We start from the raw sequence: 19,251 nt of genomic DNA, 5'->3' as shown, positions 1-19,251 counted from the left end.
GGGCCTCGGAACGCCGGGGGAGGGGAGGAGCGCTCGGCCGCGGCGGCGGCGCGAGCCCACCCCTCCCCCACCCGGCGCAGCCCGGGACAGTGAGCCCGCGAGCGCCTGGAACGTGGGGTGACCGGGCGCCAGCCCACCAGGACAAGGAGAAGCAGGGAAGTGCCCAAGTGCGCGCCTGCTTCGGTGCGCGCGCGGGCGTGTGTGTGTGTGTGGGGGGCACGGTGTGTGTGCTGTGGGGCGGGTGCGAGTGCGCGCGTGCCCGCGGACCAGCGAGAAGAGAACAGGGACGGGAACATCACCGGATCCCCTCCAGCACTGCGAGGACTCCCTGGCACGTAGCGACCCACGCGGAACCTGAGCTTTCAGCTTAGGGTCCCCAGCCCTGATCTGATCACTTCCCAGGCGGCCTGAGCTGGCACCCACGTCTTTCTGACCACCCAGCTCCCGTCCTCTATCACTCACTGTCGCCTTGAACCCAAAGTGCAGCAGGCGGTCCCTGCTCGGAGCCATTTTCCTCCTCTTTCTAGACGTCTCTAGGTTGGGGCAGTGCCGCCGCCGCTGCCGCCGTAGGTGCTGCCGCCGCCTCCCCCACCCCGGTGAATTGCATTACGGGGTGCTGCAGGGAGGCCTGGGGGGCCCCTGCCGGGCGGATGGCTCTCAGTGCCAGCCTCCAGAAGGCAGGAGCTGGTTGCGCTAAGAGGAGGACCTAGCGCCAGCTCTGCACAGGAGCTGGCAGCGAGGCTACACCTCGGGATCAGGGGGTGCAATGCCCCAGTCCAGTACCCATTCCTTGGGCCGGGGGAGGGGCTGGCGTCAATCGGGTGGGGGCGGGCAAGGCACAAGGGCCATTGGCGTCCCCGCCCCTCCGGCCGCTGGCGCCCAATGGGCTGCAGCGGCTGCTCACCCTCCAATCAAAGAGCTGGTTGGTCAGAGCCACGGCGTGACGCCATTTCGGCGGGAAAAACAAGCATGTAGGAGCGAGTAGGCGGGGGCGGTTGTCCATAGGAAACTCTGACTTCCCTTGGATTTCGCTCCTAGTATAAAAGGTAGTCTGTCATCTTTTTATGTTAACTCCAGCCTTCAAGACTTCCAAAATCTATGACCTATTTTCCACGAATTATGAAATAACCGAGAGTGAAATTGATCTGTCAGAGAGAAACATTACAAAATGTACCAAACCTGAAATATTAAAAACTACCATAAATCCCAGCCATCCTGATTAGACCTTAATACTGCTTCCAATTTTATGCTCAAAGCAATTACGTGTTTGTCGTCAGACCTTTTATACTTAGTTTTAGAACTAGAAAGAACGTTTAAGAGCAAAAGTGTTACAGTATACCCACATACATGAAATAAGCAAATGTGTACAAAAAAGAGAGAAAGGCTGGCCCTCTTTAACAAATAAAAGAGCAAAATGTTGTGAACCTTTTTAAAAAAAAAAAACTTATGATTTATAGCCCCTAAAATAAAATGTCCCCCCCCCCCTTTTTTTTTTTTTTTGAGATTGTTTACGAAGCCTGTTCTGGTTGCCTCTGCCTCCAGTTCTGGCATTAAAAGCATTTGTCACGCCTGACAGAACTTTTTTTTTTTTTTCCCTGAAGAGGCATTCCTAAGCAAACTACCTTTAAAAAAACTTAGTTCTTTGGCCCACAAAAACCTAGGTCCACATGAGACATTCTCTGAGTCCCACGTGACTTTTTTTTAATTTTTAAATACTTATGTATGTGAGTACACAATTGCTGTGTTCAAACACACCAGAAGAACACACCAGAAGAGGACATCTGATCCCATTACAGATGGTTGGGAGCCACCATGTGATTGCTGGAAATTGAACTCAAGACCTCTGGAAGAGCAGTTCTTGCTCTAAACCGCTGATCCATCTCTCAAGCTCCCCCTCACCCCCATGCTTTTAAAAGTATTTACTTCAGGCAGTGGAAAAAAAAACCCACAAAGTTTAGTGGCATCCGAAAGCTGTTTCTCCCAGCAAGAATTACTGATGAAGGTTTAACTGCAAGTCAGGAAAAGGTGAGAAAGAGAAAAGTTGACAGACAAGTCAAGTATGGGAAAGAAAAAAACATCTGGGCTCATTGGTCTACCAACTGTGCTGTGAGCCCATTTAGAACAGTACTCAGTGAAGCTGTTGGGTTTCTAATTAATTTGGATTTTTGAGAGGTTAACAAATGGAAATACTCAACGAATAAGATTTTATAGTGACTGTAATCCCACAAGGTAATCCCAACCTGTAATGCTGCTTAAGGACTGCTTGAGGTCAGAATCCTTCTGGGCTTGCTAGAGACATTGTCTCAAAGACACAAATCACAAACAACAAAAGCCCCAGCACTTGGGAAGGGAATGCAGGAAGATAAAAGAGTTTAAGGTCAGCCTCAGCAACACAAGTTAAAGTCTGGCTGGGCTACATGAAACCTAGTCACAAAAAACTACCAGCCTGGTCTCCGCAGGGAGTTCCAGACCAGCAGGGGGACATTGAATCTGTCTTAAAAAAAAACAAAACAACAAACAATAAAAAACACAGAGGCACATTTCTTTTTATCAAAGAAATTTATTTGCATGTAAAGAAAGTTTTATTTTTGTGTTGTTTTAAGGGTGAAAATCCACAGATTTTATCCACTTTCAAAAAATGAAAAAAAATATTTACAGAACAGACATACACAGAAAAGCAAATTAGAAATGCCTTTAAGAAAACACCCTTTCCATTGCTCCTGATGTACATTTTTAAACTCAAAATTTAAATCTCAGCTCTATAGTTGAACATTTTCCCAACCTAGTTTCTAAGATAATACTTCCTGTCTCTCCAAAACTCCAAGGCAAATGACAAGAGGAAGTGGCTAAGGATGAAGATAAAGTAGAGCACAAGATTGCCCAGGGATTGGTTATGTTTTCTATACTGACATCTGATGGGACCAGTGAGGACACTATGGGACCCACTGGCTCTTCTGAAAATTCATGATATATTGCTGTTACAGATCTTTCAGGCCTTGGCCTGACAAAAGGAAAATCCAATTCAAGAGTTATCAACCTCAAGCTGGCTTTGGCAATTACATCAGGTCCCCTTGCTCACCTCGAAAACACTTGTTTTAAGATACACTGAAATATTCTTGTACATCAGAGCAGATTTTTGTCCAAAGACCCTTAACATGAAGCCCAAAGACAGAAGAATCAGGTCAAACTAAAAAAAAAAAAAAAAAAACAAAAAAAAAAAAACCATAAACTCCAGCAGCAGCAAATAGGTACACGTTGACTTCACGTCCTTGCCGTCTTTCAAACAGGAGGGTGAACACACCTGGATGGGAGGGAGGTGTCCCAGGCTTGATTTATCCTGCCGCTTCTCCTCCACCCTGTGGAGAAATGCAGTGCTCCCTGGTTCCCAGGCAGGGTGAAGCAGTTTAGCCCCGGCTCCCTGTTAAGCAAGTTCAGATGCTGGGTCATTGTGTGGGGTGTGCCCATCAGCAATTCAGGGGCTTATCCTTCATCCAGATCCTAACTCGGGATTCTTTGATCTGGGATGAAGACAGAAAGAGAGAAAAGCTTCCCAGTTTACTGATTTTGGTATTTGTTGACTCTGCTCGGGGGGCCTGAGCCCCTTATACTATGCAGTACATTTCCCCATGAGATTGTCCCCACCCACAACAAAATGAAACCCCATATAACAACTTTCCTGCAGAAACTAAGAGGATAGGATTCAGAACCAGGTGGCAAATTTCTGAGAAATCCAACCTGGCTTTATCTGAGACACCGCACGGCTACTATGTCAGCACCACAAGAGAAAGCACTCCAATACACCCTGCCCATGTCACCCAAGACACCGGGCTCTGATAGGGGAACAGGTAACTTTTCTTGCTCCACTTTCCAATACATTGTTTCCTATTTATTGCCTTGGGACACAGAAATGGCAGAGTTGTTGAAAACCAATGACCAGAAAAGGGAGAACACCAAAAAAAAAAAAAAAAAAAAAAAAAAAGAGAGAGAGAGAAATAGGAAAGAAAGCCACAGTAGATTTTTCCAAGTCTATGCTAACTCCAACAACCTGCAGTGTTGGATGTAGAAATCGTCCGTATCTGATGAAGTCACTCCACTTGTAACACATACAAACATGAATCACCTGGCTTTTGCTTGTTTTGTAATCCAGAAGAGTTGTGCTGGGGATCACGCCCCACCCCCACCCCGCTGATACAGATCCCGAATGGAATCATCAGGAATGGCACAGTGCAGGTGGCGAAATCAAAGTAAGGCTGCGGACTTTTGAGAGGACCCTCCAAATACTGAGAACTTCTGTTGCACTCAAAACGGTCTCCTGCATTTCTCTGTTTATGAGGTCCTCCTTTGTCCTGCATTTCTCTGTTTATGAGGTCCTCCTTTGTCCTGCATTTCTATATTTATGAGGTCTTCCTTTGATGTCCCTCAGAATCCACTCTGACCTGTTTCTCCAAAAAGGTCCGACTGTGTGCTACACGGTAGCAAGGGTTATCTTCATGCTCACTTAGCATTCCAGGCCCTAATTACTTCAAGTGAGCTTGAAATTGTTTTAAGTGAACTATGGCTGCTTTTTTTTAAATTGTTTATCTCGGGGAGCATACAGTGGAGTGATTTAAGTCTGAACTCCTTCTTCTTGTGATGAAGAGAAACAAAGAGTCCAGCTCTTAGGAATGGCATCAGCTCTCCTGCAAACAAAATGCTGGGATGTAGACTTTTGGCACATTGTGGAAGTAGGAGAACTATTGATTCTATACAATAGGGTATAGACTCTGAAAACAAATGTATACCCCCCAAAGCCACCCTTCCTTTTTAATGAAAGAGGAGAAATCTTTTCTCTGCATAGGGAGGTAACTCACTCCTAATATTCCTATGGTGTCTGAACCCTGTGAAAAACCTCCAAAGATAATAGTTTTGGTTTTTCTATTCAACTCCAAAGACAGGCTGTGATTAGCTCTGGGACTGGTGCTGCAGCGTCAGCACCAGCTGCAAGCTCCCGACCAGGCAGGCCTTGCTACCTGCCTCCTACTGTTCTGAACCATAACCTTCATAGATTTAGGAACAAACATTGCATAAAAACAAACATCAAGGATTAAAATATTACAAATAAATAACTAAAATAATTTTCCCTCCCCCAATCACTCCTAAGAAACAGACACCAAACATTGCTTTAAGTGTCCAGAACTGCCAAAGTCCTTCCCTTGCCCATGCTTCCAATGGACATCTCCCACAGGTGAACAACCTTCATGCGAATGCATCAAGGAATGTATTGCTTTTTCATTTTCTGCCCAGCCCTTCAAATACATGCACTAAAATGAGTTTAAAGCATGTCCTGAAAATGGAAAAAGGGAGAAAAATATATGAATATTTCCCACAACAATTTCCCACCCCTCCCTCTCTACACCCTCTCCCACCACCCCTCTCCCCTTCTTAAGCAAGTAATGTATTCATTGCTTTCTGGCAAAGAAATATGACTTGTTTCTGAACAACCAACCACATGGTTTCGGTAGCAGGGTCTAGATGTATGTTTATAAATGTACCCAGCTTGGTGTAGAGGCCCATGCCCTTTAGGACTCTTAAGCACTGACAGGGCCTGTCTGACTCACCCCTCGGGTTGGTTTACATATATCATTAGTTTCTCCTCTGAATGTGTGTTTAGAAAGTTAGGTTAATTGCCAATCAGGGCCACATCCATGAGATCATCATCTTCCTCCCCAATCATGAAGTCAGGGCTGAGCCTGGAAGGCCTGTCTGCAGATAAGATAGGGTTATTTGTCACAGACGACGTTGGATCTGAAGAAATGGGGGATTTCGACCAGTTCTCTGGCTTCATGCTGTGAGACTTCTTCTTGTCTCTGTCTTTGTCTCTGTCCCGATCTCTGTCTTTGTCTTTGACTTTCTTCTTTTCCTTTTTGTGCTTCTTATGCTTCTCTGTGCTGTACTCTGGAAGTGGTCGGATACCATCCTCTGAGCTGGGACTGTTCTGGTAGGATCTCTCTGCTATGGAGGAGCCTGACTCACTTTCACTGTCCACATTCTGTGGTGTATATGCTGGCGACTTACTGTGGCTGGGAGAACCCCTTTCGTGCTTTGGAGTGGAACCACTGATAAGTGGAGAGCCATAGTTCTTTGATGAGGCTATCTGTGGCCTGAGCCCATCTCCACCACTTTCTCCAGGTTTCTGTAGTGTCACTTTGGCTTTGATGCTCGGGGAGCCTCCATCGTGCTTGCTGATAATTATTTTTGCCACACCCGTGCTCCCCACATTTTTTGACTCTGAAGTCTTCTTAGAGGAATCCACTGACCCCCCAGAAGTAGAAACCTTTGATTTGTCTTTATCACTTTTCTCACGTTTGCTCTGGAATTCCCCTCCTGACATGTTATGTTTGGAGGACATGGGATGGTTAGAAGAATTTGTGCTTACGCCCATCTGACTGTCTATTGGATCCTCACCCCCAGGCCCACTGGTCACCACCCCATGCTTCAATTTATCTATGACAGCTGTCAAGGAAGGCTTCTTATTCCTACTGGGAGATTTCCCTTTGGAACTGCCATGTTGATTCTGAGAGGATGACATGGAAGAACCGCTTGAGGAAAATGAAGAGGAAGATGGTGTACAAGAATTAGATGCTGGAGGAGTTTTTTGAGACACTGAGCCTGAGGATGCTGACCCTGAAGAGGACTTCATACCAGAGCCTGAACTAGTTCCTGACATATGAGAACCACTGGAACCTGAACTGATAGGGGACTTGGCTTTAGAGGATGGGGGGGTTCCAGGAACAGGCTTCATTGGAGAGGCAAGCTTATCTGAGCCTCCGGGAGGCCTTGAATGGGAAGGGGATATGTTTGGTTTACTTATAGAAGGGTTCATAAGGGAGGATGGCTTGCCTTGAGGTTTCATCTTGGTGCTGCTAGACCCACTGCTCAGTCCATGTTTGGTAATGGGAGAGGAGCCTGGCTTCCCCCCAGTCTGAGATGAATTTTTGGACTGGCTGGATCCAGAAGACCCTTGGCTAGAATACATACTGCCACTGAGCTTGGAACTTGATGAGCCTTCTGATTTACTGCTTTTCATCTTGCCTGAGGTGGAAGCAGAAGCTAAGGAAGAGGAGGAGGAAGAATGACTGTGGTGGCTTTTGCTGCCAGAGGAAGACACAGAACCACTGCTAGTGTACTGACTGTGAGAGGAGGGCTTGCCCACCATCACTGTCCCTTTAGGAATCTGAATGGTAATCTTAGGAATGGGCGGGGTGGCGACACCTGGGGGCGTCTGAGATCGTCCTGAACTACCTGGAGATTTGGACCCACCGGTGCTGGTAGGTGGGGTGAAAGGTCTATTAGAAGAACTGTGAGATGGGGATTTCCCCTCAGTGTCTGCCTTCTTCCGCTTTGGAGGCTTATCCTTGCTCTTCCCATCATTGGAGGGAGTGCGGCTGCGCTTGCCTGGCTTGCTGTCTGACCCTGGACCTGATCCACTGCTAGCACCTGTGCCGTTGCCTTCCTTCACCCTCTTTTGAGTTTTTTCTTTCCCTAATTCTCCAGTGGTCAGTAAAGGACTCTGACTCCCACTGTGGTGCTCCATCAGATCTGCAGCACCCAAAGCCTTACCGGCTACTGATATAATACTGAAGTCGACCGTGTCAGCCTGGCTGCTGCCCTTAAATTTTGGCTCCCCACTGTCTCCTCCAAGCATTGGCATCCCCAATGTATTTAGTGCCTGAGATGCGAATCCTTTGAAATCATCATTATCCCCACTCTGACTACTTTCATCAAAATACTCCTCTCCAAAACCACTTTGGCTTTGGCTGTTCAACAAATCAGGATTGAAATCTACTCCGTCAGGGAAAAAATGATTGGTAGGAGAATCACTACTGGGGCTTCCAGCAGCATCTGCAATAAGGTCAGCTGGATCAGTGTATGGATTTTCATTATTATTAGTTTGAAAGACATCAGAATCAAAGAGGGCACTCTGAGAATGCCCAGAACTTGAGGAATCACGCACAGGGGTGCCAATGGGTGGGCAGTCATCACTCGTGCTGGGAAGCTTTGAAGCTTCTTCGGCAATATCTGAAAGAATATCAGTTACATCTGGGCCAATGCTGTCTGAACTGGACAGTCGGACCATCCTCTGAACACTGGGCTGGGGGTGAGACACTGGCTGTGGGTACGTCGCTGGGGGAGTGCTACACTGGCTTGGAGCTGGGGTGATATGAGGTGTATCCAGCGTGTCAGCGGTCATGCTGACATCAAACATAGGGTTCTGTGAGTCGACATCCATGGAAAAGAGCTCCCTCTGGAAATCGTCTTCAGTCTGGTGCTTGGGTTTGTCAGGTGGGACTCTTGATGACTTCTTCTTCTTGGCCTTGTTGCTCCCCGAGCACATCTCCATCCGGGGTGATCCGGAAGAGGAGCTCTGCCTTTCTAAGGGGCCGCCTCCGTAAAGGGCTGAGAAGTCCTGGGCGGGGCTATCTTTAAGAAGGTTCATGAGCATCGGGTGGTTCTTGGTGTTGCCGGCCATCGAAGAGACAGGTGGCGGCGTGTGATGAGGAGGGGTCGGACTCGAGCCAATGGTAGACCCCCCGTTCCCTGTGATTTGCAACAAACTGGTAAGAATTGGGTTCTGAGACACCTTGCTGAAGTCCTCCCCATGGCCCACCGACTCATGCCGATCTTTGATGCTCATGCTCATATTAAACAAGGTGGTAATGGGACCCCCCGGAAAGGTGTTGGTTGGTGTAGTGGTACCACTCATTGGGTTGTTGCCTGTGGTCATGCCATACCCTGGGCTGCTAGCCGGGGGCAGGTTCTTTTTCACCATGTCTTCAACTGTCTCTGCAATGAGAGACAGTGCTGGGGTGTCAGCCTGTATGGTTTCAGCCTTCCTCCGAATAGCCCTCATCGTCACAGGGATGGACATACATCTGTAAGATAGGAGAAAACCACCTAAGTTAACACTGCATTGGTGATGAGTAAAATCATCATTTGGAACAAAAGGCTCTACTTTTGCCTGTGATTTACAAAAGCCTCAGAAAACAGCAGTTAGCAATTTTTACATAAAGCAAGTATCTGTAATACAAGAGAAATTTGACAAATGCCAGATTGTTGGATATATTGATTCTAAAAAGAATTGCAATCCAATAGAAAACTAACTGCTTATGAAACACACAAAAACCAAACCAGAGTCCAAAAACAATTTACACTGAGCTAAAAGAAAGTTGTCATGCGTGGGTGGCACGGGAACTTCGAGTTCAAGGAAGTTTAAACTACAACAGCCAGACCCTGTCTCAAAAATGAAAAACATGGAAGAAACCCGGGGAGGAAAAGTCATGATAGTTAAACTCAGGAGGGAATATCTTCCTTTTGGAGGGGCTCCACATGGTCACAGGTGATAAATATAAAACCACTAAGAAAGACACTGGCAATAGCAAAAGCCACTCTGGAAAGTTCTGTTGCTGGTCTGCAGTACTAGTTATCTTAGCAGAGACTAGTTTTAGCTTCTGGGTAAGTTTACATTCTCAACAGACTTTTAAGACATTTTGCTTTACTATGTGTGTTAACACTGATATTTTGGGCAATATAACTATTAAGTGTTTTATCTTCAAGATTTTGACAGTTTTACTTGACAGGTGCTGGGGATATGTAAAATGAACAGCAGTGTTCCAATCAAAGTTAATCGCAATCTATTAGAATCCATTTTGAGGCTGAAGATGGGGCTCAATTATTACAGTGCTTGCCTACCATGCACACAGCCCTGGGTTTCCTCCCCGGCACCAAATAAACCAGGTAGAGTGGCTTATGCCTCTGACGAAAGCACTCAGGAATCTAAGGCAGAAGGATTGGGAATTCAAGGTCAGCCTTAATTACATTATCAAGGCCAGCTTGGAAAACACAAGGCTATGCCTCAAAACTTAAATAAAGGTCCAGTCCTGCAGAACCAAAGCTGCAGGAGCTCCATGACACAAGTCAACAACAGGATATCTGAGGGGAGCCTCAGGGAGGATCCAGTATTGATAGTGAAGCAGAAGACAGAGGCCTCAAAACAGATCAATGACTCAGTGCAATGAACATTTTTAAGGAAAGCGATTGAAGCATACCTCAGGACACACTGTGACACAGTACAGCTCCCCCAGCCCCCGAAAAAACAAACAAACAAAAAAGCTTTTTGTTTTCTTTTGGGTAGGAGGTTGCAAGGGCAGAGGGTAGATATGGAGGGACGGGGAGATGAGTGGGATTGAGGTGCAGAATCTGAAATTCACAAAGATCAATAAGAGTTTTTTAAAAAAACCTAAGTAAATGAAATCTCTTTTTAAAAATAGGCTGTCAGCCCCCTACTTTAGAAATAAAAATTTCAAAATTACATATTAATGTTTCCAGGAAGCTTGCTGGTTTAAATGTTAACTCCCCACACACAGCTATATAACATGGTATATGTGAAAGAAGAGAGTATGTTAAAAAAAAAAATACTAATAATTAAGGCAAGTCTTGACGATAATCAGCACAAGGCAAAGTTATTCAAGGCCCACCTGGTCTAAACAGTAAATTCTATGGAGGCAGCAATGAGAGTGTGTCTTTAAAAACAAAGTGTATTTTTCAGCTCTCTGTCACCTTAAATGTATAGCAAGGCTTGAAATGACCAGCTTTATCCCTACTGTGTATATAGTGATTTTTAAATAACAAACAAAAAACTTCACATTTTTTTAAATCTCAAAGCATAATAGTAAATTTAAATATTTAAATTTAAATGGCAATGTTTTTCTAATACTTTTAATTTATGTTAAACATAAACATATAGACCCTGGCTATGGGATATATCATGAGGATGCACACACACATTTAACCCCAGCACTCAGGAGGCAGCGACAGACAGATCTGAGTTCAAGGGCAGCCTGATATATAGAGAGTTCCAGGACAGCCTTTCTTGAAAAATAAATGAATGAATAAATAAATAAATACATAATTGCATACACACATTGTACAAATCTCAAATTTCTCTTAGAAGAAAAGGGCCACTACTACCTTTGAACAACTTTGGCAATGAAGTCGTCTGTACAGATTAGTGCATCTGACAGCCCCTTGTAGAGTTTACAGCTCACATGTGTTGAGTCTTGCACATCCATCACCACTGAAAGACAAAATGTGGAAGTGATCCTGTGATACATCCAGGTTCTCAATTTTTCAAAAAAGGATACCCCCAAGAGAGTCTGGCCACCCACACAACTCACCACACACAAGGGAGTCATTCACAGGGTGCTGAAAAGATACACTGAATCGAGATTCTGAGAGAGGACATACTTCAAACTGGAGGAGCCCAGGAGAATCTGAACAATGAGGAAAAAGATCATAACCATATTTAAGACATTAAACAAACAAATAATTGTCTTTATGCAGATAGTAACATCACCAGTTGATCACCAGGCACGCACAAGGTACACGTACATACAGGAAGGCAAAACATTCATGTATATAAAATAAATACAACATAGAAAAACTTAAAAACAAAAAATTAGCCTAAATTGAGAGTGAATTCTGAAAGCAGAAATGGCCAAGACTTCTGACACAGTCTTGTGTAGCGCAGAACCCCAAATCCCGACTTAGCTTCTAACACGGAGATTACAGGTACTCACGACCAGGCCCAGGTCTCAAGTAGTCCTTTCATTTATTTGATGTAGCCAATCAGTACTATTACCATAAAAATTCTCAGTAAGGGTGGTTTGGTTGGTTTCTGAGGCAGGTTCCCGGTGCAGCCCTTGGCTGACCCTCACTGTCTGTCTAGAGCTACCTGCCCCTGCTTCCGCCTCCTATCTAGTGCTGGCATACAGTCACGCACAACATTAGCCTGAGTAAAACCTATTTTCATTTTGTTTGTTAAGTATTTCTAGGCAAGGTTTCTCCGTATAGCTCTGACTGTCCTGGAAATCACTCTGTAGGCCAGGCTGGTCTCAGTATCACAGAGCTCAACCTTCCACCAAGCACTGGGATCTCTGTGAGGTTCAGATCAGCCTAGTCTACAGGAATACATAGTAACAAACAAAACACAAACATGCACTGAGACCAGGTACATATACATACACATAATATACATGCATTACAGATTCATTTTGGATATTTAGACTTCCTTTGTTTTTTTTTTTTTTTTTTTTTTCAGGGCTGACAACCGAACCCAACGCCTTACTGTCCTTACGTGCTACAACTTTAACCTGTTTGTTTATTTTCAGAAAGGGTCTCTCTGTGTAGCTCAGAGTTCTACCTACCTCTGCCTCCAAATACTGGGATTAAAGGAAACATGAACACACCAGATTCCACACCAGGCAATCTAGTTTTGCTTTTGTTTTTTTTCTTTTTAAAATTTATTTGAGCCGGGCGTGGTGGCGCACGCCTTTAATCCCAGCACTCGGGAGGCAGAGGCAGGGGGATTTCTGAGTTCGAGGCCAGCCTGGTCTACAAAGTGAGTTCCAGGACAGCCAGAGCTATACAGAGAAACCCTGTCTCGAAAAACCAAAAAAAAAAAAAAAAAAAAAAAAATTTTTATTTGGTTATCTAGCAAACATTCTAGTGGCACAGGCACAGATACCCACACATACACCGTCCACACAAGTTTTTTTTTTTCCTTCTAATGCTCATTTTTAAAATAAAAAAAAAAAAAAGACTTATTTATTTTATGAGTAAACTGTGGCTGTCTTCAGACACCTCAGATCCCATTAGAGATGGTTGTGAGCCACCGTGTGGCTGCTAGGAATTGAACTCAGGAGCTCTAGAAGAGCAGTCAGTGCTTTTAACAGCTGAGCCATCTCTCCAGTCCCAAGGACAAGGAGTTTAAGAGCAGCTTTACCTGAATACCCAGTTCAATCTTGTCTAGGGGTATGCGAATACCTATCTCAAAACCATCTTTCTAAAGCAGTTCTCTGGATTTACATCCTGCTTCTTGTTGCCTAGAACTTCTGCTGACAGATATTTAACACTAAATAACCGTCACTAGAACACTGTATGACCTGGGAAACTAACTGATCAATGGGAGTCGCCAAAATTTGCATCAAAGCTGCAAGTAGCCAATTGTCTTTAAAAAGTATCCCTTTAGAATCCAGACAGAAAAAGAAAGGATCATATATCTTAGACTTTTATTTATTTATTTTTTTTAATATTTTATTTGAAACAACACATAGGCAGTATACAACCCAAACTTCCTCCTTTAGCTGCCTCATACATGTGTATCTTATCTATACATTTATAATATACATATATGGGTTTATTACATTTTTGTTTGTTTGTTTGTTTTTTGATTTTTAATATTTTTATTACATATTTTCCTCAATTACATTTCCAATGCTATCCCAAAAGTCCCCCATAGCGCCCCCCACTTCCCTACCCACCCATTCCCATTCTTTTGGCCCTGGCATTCCCCTATATTGGGGCATATAAAGTTTGCAAGTCCAATGGGCCTCTCTTTCCAGTGATGGCCGACTAGGCCATCTTTCGATACTTATGCAGCTAGAGACAAGAGCTCCGGGGTTCTGATTAGTACATCATGTTGTTCCAACAATAGGGTTGCAGATCCCTTTAGCTCCTTGGGTACTTTCTCTAGCTTCTCCATTGGGAGCCCTGTGATACATCCAATAGCTGACTGTGAACATCCACTCCTGTGTTTGCTAGTATCTTAGACTTTTAAAGATATATGACCAAATTCTATAAAGAATGGGGTGGAGTGGGATGGTATTTTAAAGGGTAAATCTACCACGCATAACAACCTAAACTGTAGTATTTAGACAAATCTATCTCAGTGCATTAAGATAGAAAGTAAAGACACACTGGCTAGGTACGGCACTATTTAGAAGAAGTAATCAGGAAGGGTGGTGTAGACCTTAATGTTAACATATGAGAGGCTGAAGCAGGCGGATCACCTCAATTCAAGACTAACCTGTAAAACAATGAATTCAAGGCTAGCCCGTCTGACAGTGAGCCCATCTCAAGAATAAAAACAAATCAATAGAAACTTTTAAGTCTCATAGACATACAGTATCTATCAGCTGAAGTTTCAGGCAACAAGAAACAGAATGTAAATCCAGAGAACTGCTGTACACACACACACACCCCAGTGGCAATGATTTTTACTATAAATGCCAATTGTAACAAATTAGTTCCCTCAAAATAATTCGTGGTGACTAAACAAATTCCTAATTGTGCTTGTTTTGTTTACAGTGACATTCTAATTCTTTTGCTCTGGATGTGGAATCAAACACCTGTGGTCTCTAAAGCTATCTGGGTATTTCAATGAACTATCTGGGTATTTCAATGAACTATCTGGATATTTCAATGAACTATACGGGTATTTCAATGAACTATATGGATATTTCAATGAACTATCTGGGTATTTCAATGAACTATATGGATATTTCAATGAACTATATGGGTATTTCAATGAACTACCAAATTCAAGAACCACTGGAGAAGTGAGCACCTATCTCCCAGGAAGTTGATCAGAAGGAAAGAGAGTACCTTCTTTTAAAATAGTTCTTTTGACACAGCTTCCAATTAGAGTGTTATAGGCCACTTGGTGTCTGATCATATTCAAGATAAGAGGAACTCGGCCAGGGTGCTGGAAGGTGATTTTGCTGACCAGTGTTCCCTGCAGGCTCTGACCATCAGGAAGAGGAGCATCTTTATTGAGAAAATAGCAGTGCTGCTGACCTGGAAGAGCCTAGGCAAAAGAGGAATGCAAATGAATGGTGTTTACTCACCAGTGTACCAAGTCACAAACTATCCTGCAGTGGGCAGGAGGAATACCAAAGTATGGGACATAGTAAGCGTCACCTAGTATACAGACCTCTTTCAACTTATGTTATGAATGTCAACTAGTTATTCTTTAGCTAAAAGATACCTGTTTATGAATGTATTATTGAGATGAATTCCTAACTTAGCTAAAACAAAAACCACCTTAGAAATTTACACTAGCAGTTTCTAAAGAATTACAAAGATGTATGTTAAAAAAAAAAAAAAACTATATAATTATACTTTAGCTGCAACTAGAGAGCTTCGAAGTTGTATAAACTATGCATTCCTATGCAATTCAAACCCAGATGAAGTTTGGTACCTTTCATCCTTTATATGCGCCAGCATTTGTTCTCCATATGTATTTAAAAGGCCTTTCTCATTCTAGCACCTAATGGGCTAGGGCTGAAGAGATAGCTCAGTAGTTAAGAGTGCTCTTTCAGACAACTTAGATTTGGTTCCCAGCACCTATCCATTCACACAGCAGTTCAAACCGTCTGTAACTCTAATTCCAAGAGAATCTGAAACCCTCTTCTGACCTTCATGTGTGTACAAATGCAGTAGTACACTTACATTCATGGAGGGAGAGCACTCATAGACATAAAAATATTAAAGTAAAAGGAAACAAAGCAGGGCAGTTGTGGCACATGTTTTTAGTCCCAAAACTTGTGAGGCAGAGGCAGGCAGATTTCTGAGTTCGAGGCCAGCCTAGTCTACAGAGTGAGTTCCAGGGCATTACAGAGAAACCCCATCTTGAAACACCAAAAAACCAAAAACAAAAACAAAAAAACCAAGGAAACATTTTCCCTCTTTAAGACAGGTCTCACCGTTCACACTTGGCCCAAGAAACAATCCTTCCTCCCCACCCTCCTGCTCTGAGACAGGGTTTCTGTGGTGGTTTAAATCAGGAGGTGTGGCCTTGTTAGAAGAGAGCCACTGTTGGGGTGGGCTTTGAAACCGTACAAGTGCCATGCCTGCTTGGATGCTACCATGCTTCCTACCATGACGATTAATGGACTGAACCTTAGAACCTGTAAGCCAGGCCCAATTAAATGTAGTCATTTATAAGAATTGCCTTGTTCATGGTGTCTTCACAGCAATGGAAATCCTAAGAGCCTCTCTATATAGCCCTGCCTATCCTAGAACTTGCTCGCATGCCTCTGACTCATGAGTGCTGGGATAAAGGTGTGCCACCACGCCCTCAAAAAAACAAAACAAAACAAAATTCTTAGTATCTTTCAACCTTCTAAGAGTTCAAGATAGCATTAAAAGATTTCCAATTCTGATACTTTTTTGAGAAAAGGTTTTGCTACTCCAAAGTCAAGGCAATCCTTAAGCCTCCACTTCCCAAATGCCATGCTCCACCAGTCCTGGATTTCTCTGTAGATACTTCTCAGCATGTCTATTGTCACAGCAATCTAGAGGACTGGTTTATGATCACCCTCTGCTAAATTCAATGGCAGCCTGGGTTACATGAGAACTTGTCTAGAAAGAAGAAGGAAGGGCTAAAGAGATGGCTTGGTGGTTAAGAGCACTGACTCTTTTTCCAAAGGTCCTGAGTTCAAATCCCAGCAACCACATGGTAGCTCACAACCATCCATAGATAGGATGTCCTCTTCTGGTGTGTCTGAAGACAGCTACAGTGTACTTACATATAATAATAAAATAAATCTTTGTGCCAGAGTGTTCTGAGTTCAATTCCCAGCAACCACATGATGGCTTATAACCATCTGTTCAGCTACAGTGTACTCATATACTTAAATAAATACATCCTTAAGAAAAAAAAACAAAAAAAGAAAGGAAGAAAGAAAGAAAGAAGAAGGAAAAGGACATGAAAGAATGCTCCTTGATTTACAGCCACTTGCTTCTCTTCCAGAGGGCCTAGCTTCAGTTAACAGAACCCACATGGCCACTCACAGATGTACATAACTCGAGTTTAGGTGACCTTACTTCTTTGGCACCAGGCAAGCAGGTTATGTATATACTTAAATATAGCAAAATACTGATGCACATAAAATACACATAGACAGAAATGTACATGGCTGTTTAACTCAAAAGCTGATTCTCTTTTGCTTTAGCATGTTTATGATGACTTCTTTTGCCCATCTGAGGATGATTTAGCAATCTAAAAGAAAGCTATTGGAGGGACCTCACTAGTGCTATAGAGAAACAACATTGTTGCAAGTCCACAGGGCCTACTTACAGCGTAAAATCGCATGTTGTGATTCAAAGGTAAAGGGTCAGGATCCTTTGACAGTTCAAACTGAGTGATGAGTTCATAGAGGGGCAGGTAAGTGGGCGGAGTCTCAAACAACGGGATTCCTGGAAATACAAGGACTGTTCGTATCGCTCACATAAGATCAAACTGTGACAGCTTCATTGTCTTCTTGTGATCTTCCTATGCATCTGCCCACATATCCAAAAGTTCTTACAGAGCACTAGTACTAACTACCAGTACTAACTACTAGTACTAACTACTAGTACTAACTACCAGTACTAACTACTAGTACTTTCCTAACAGCTGTACTCAGCAGCACTTCTTTGAAGCCAAAGGACTGTAAATTGTTCAAGATAATCTGAAGTCTTTCATTCTGATTTTAACAAGTTTTATCTCAATGGGTAAAATCTATCTCTATTACAGGCTGGCAAACATTTTAAAAAACAAAGCTTACCTGTGCAATTTTGCAGTTTCTGAACAAATGCTTTAGATACTGGAATTGGCTGGGGAAATTTCAAGAAGAAACACGCAGGAAGATCAACACTGTTGGCACTAGTGACTGCGGAGAAAGAAGGGGTCCTTCAAAAAAAGAAGAGAGGGATATTTTCTATTTTGAAGACTATGAACATTTTTTCTTAGACAAGTATATAATACATAGACCCACAAAAGCTTACTTTTCTACTATCCTGACCACAATTCCAAAGTATATTACCTTATTCTCAAATACTTTAATTCTGAAGTATTTAAAAAAATATGTATAATGGGGCTCAGGGTCTAGCTCAGTGTGAGAGAATACACTTCCTATTTGTAGCCCTGGGTTTGAAAACCAATATAAAACTCCAACTAATTTATTCAGAGCAAAGAATGTGGTCTATAGGGAATATTGGCATATATTATCCTGGTGGTTAATAATGCTAACTGGTATTCTAAAAGACCTGTATTCAATTCCCAGCACCCACATGGCAGTTTATACCATCTGTAACTGCAGCCCCAGGGGATCTGATGGCTGCTTCTAGCCTCAGAGGGCACCAGGACAAAGGATGGTGCAAAGACCCACTGGCAGGCAAAATATACATACACAGAATAAAAAAACACAAATGTGAGACAGTGTGTGTTCTCTGAGTAGGTCTCAAGTAGAAACATTCCAGTACAGGACAGGCGTACATGCATGGAAGCAGAGGGCGACGTCTGAACATCCCAGGAAGATAAACGCACTGGGCTTGCAGCTCAAAAAATAGACGTCACAACTTTAAAACTATCTTCATCTTACCATTTGTTGTCAGCCGGGTGTGACCCCATAATTAATGGGGCAATTGGGAGTTTGTACATAGCAGAGGTTCCTTCAATTGTCACTGAGGCATTCATTCCCAAAGACCGAGGAACTGGGAATAGAAAAAGAAAAAAAGATTTTCTACCTCATAACTAGGACAAGGATCTCAGCACTAAAAAAGACAGAAATGGTGGTCCTGTGTGCAAACCCAGCATTCTGCAGAATGAGAAAAGAAAATGGACCTGAGTTAGAAGCCTGCCTGAGCTACAAGGCTAGACCCAGTTTCAAAAACAGAACAAAGCACAGAAAAAAAAGAAAAGCAAGGCAACACGGAAGCAGGGGCTACAGAGTAAGTCTGAGGCCAGCCTGAGGAGAAATATTATTTTCCAAAAGAACCAAAACAACAACAACCAATAACTAACATGCAGAAGAAACCCCTACCGTATCTGTCACCATGAATCTACATACTCTAATCCCACAAAAATCACAAATGTTACAAGCTTGGGTTGGAGAGATAGGTCAGTGGTTAAAAAGCACTGGCTGCTCTCCCAGAGGTCCCTGGTTCAATTCCCGGTAACCACATGGCAGGTCACAGCTGTTTGCAACTCAAGTTCTGGGACTTCCACAAACATACGTGCAGGCAAAACACAAATGCAAGTGAAATAAATATAAAGAAAAGAGATAAAAAGAAAAGGAAGCAGGTGGAGTATGCCATAAGCACGCCTATGTCACACTGCATCAATTCCTGCCCAAAGGGGTAAAAAAATGGGGAGGGGGGGAGGACTACAAGCTACCTCCCCACAGCAATCAGTATTTCTTTCTGCTAATGATTAAAGAGCTCACTATCAACTTTTACTTTCATTCACAACTTCACAATGTATTTAAATGAGCTTATAATGACAGGACAATGATTGAAGCTATACTGCGGTCAAGTGTCCTGGTCTAGTTCTTCTGTTCTTTTGCTGTATTAGTCCAAACACAAGCAGGTGTGGTGTGCATACCCAAGAAC

The 19,251-nt window shown here is 43.3% G+C and overlaps 2 protein-coding genes across 4 annotated transcripts in view; both read right to left on the bottom strand.

Annotated features, from left to right (window-relative positions):
* Fbxl20 (F-box and leucine rich repeat protein 20) overlaps window positions 1–796 on the bottom strand; it is a 63,453-nt gene extending 62,657 nt beyond the window's left edge. The window contains exon 1 of the mRNA XM_021177652.3: window positions 463–796. Coding sequence (XP_021033311.1) covers window positions 463–510 — 48 coding nt within the window. The 5' untranslated portion in view covers window positions 511–796. The remainder of the gene's footprint in view (window positions 1–462) is intronic.
* Window positions 797–3,200: 2,404 nt separating this feature from the next.
* The window catches only part of Med1 (mediator complex subunit 1), a 40,328-nt gene continuing 24,277 nt past the window's right edge, over window positions 3,201–19,251 (bottom strand). The window contains exons 11-18 of one of the 3 annotated variants that reach the window (XM_021175428.3): window positions 18,243–18,354; window positions 17,427–17,551; window positions 16,958–17,076; window positions 14,482–14,683; window positions 11,214–11,309; window positions 11,008–11,113; window positions 8,772–8,912; window positions 3,201–3,518 (exon numbers count right to left, since the gene is read on the bottom strand). In XM_021175428.3, coding sequence (XP_021031087.1) covers window positions 3,488–3,518; window positions 8,772–8,912; window positions 11,008–11,113; window positions 11,214–11,309; window positions 14,482–14,683; window positions 16,958–17,076; window positions 17,427–17,551; window positions 18,243–18,354 — 932 coding nt within the window. In that variant the 3' untranslated portion in view covers window positions 3,201–3,487. Of the gene's footprint in view, window positions 3,519–5,357; window positions 8,913–11,007; window positions 11,114–11,213; window positions 11,310–14,481; window positions 14,684–16,957; window positions 17,077–17,426; window positions 17,552–18,242; window positions 18,355–19,251 lie in introns of those variants that run through there. The other 2 variants (XM_029483463.2, XM_021175427.3) reach the window with 2 other exon arrangements.

The sequence above is a fragment of the Mus caroli genome, unplaced genomic scaffold, assembly GCF_978045245.1.
Source record: "Mus caroli unplaced genomic scaffold, Mus_caroli_1 scaffold_13, whole genome shotgun sequence".
In the NCBI taxonomy this organism is placed as follows: Eukaryota; Metazoa; Chordata; class Mammalia; order Rodentia; family Muridae; genus Mus; species Mus caroli.
The sequence above is the reverse complement of the archived record's forward strand: the minus strand, read 5'-3'. Positions and strand labels throughout refer to the sequence as shown.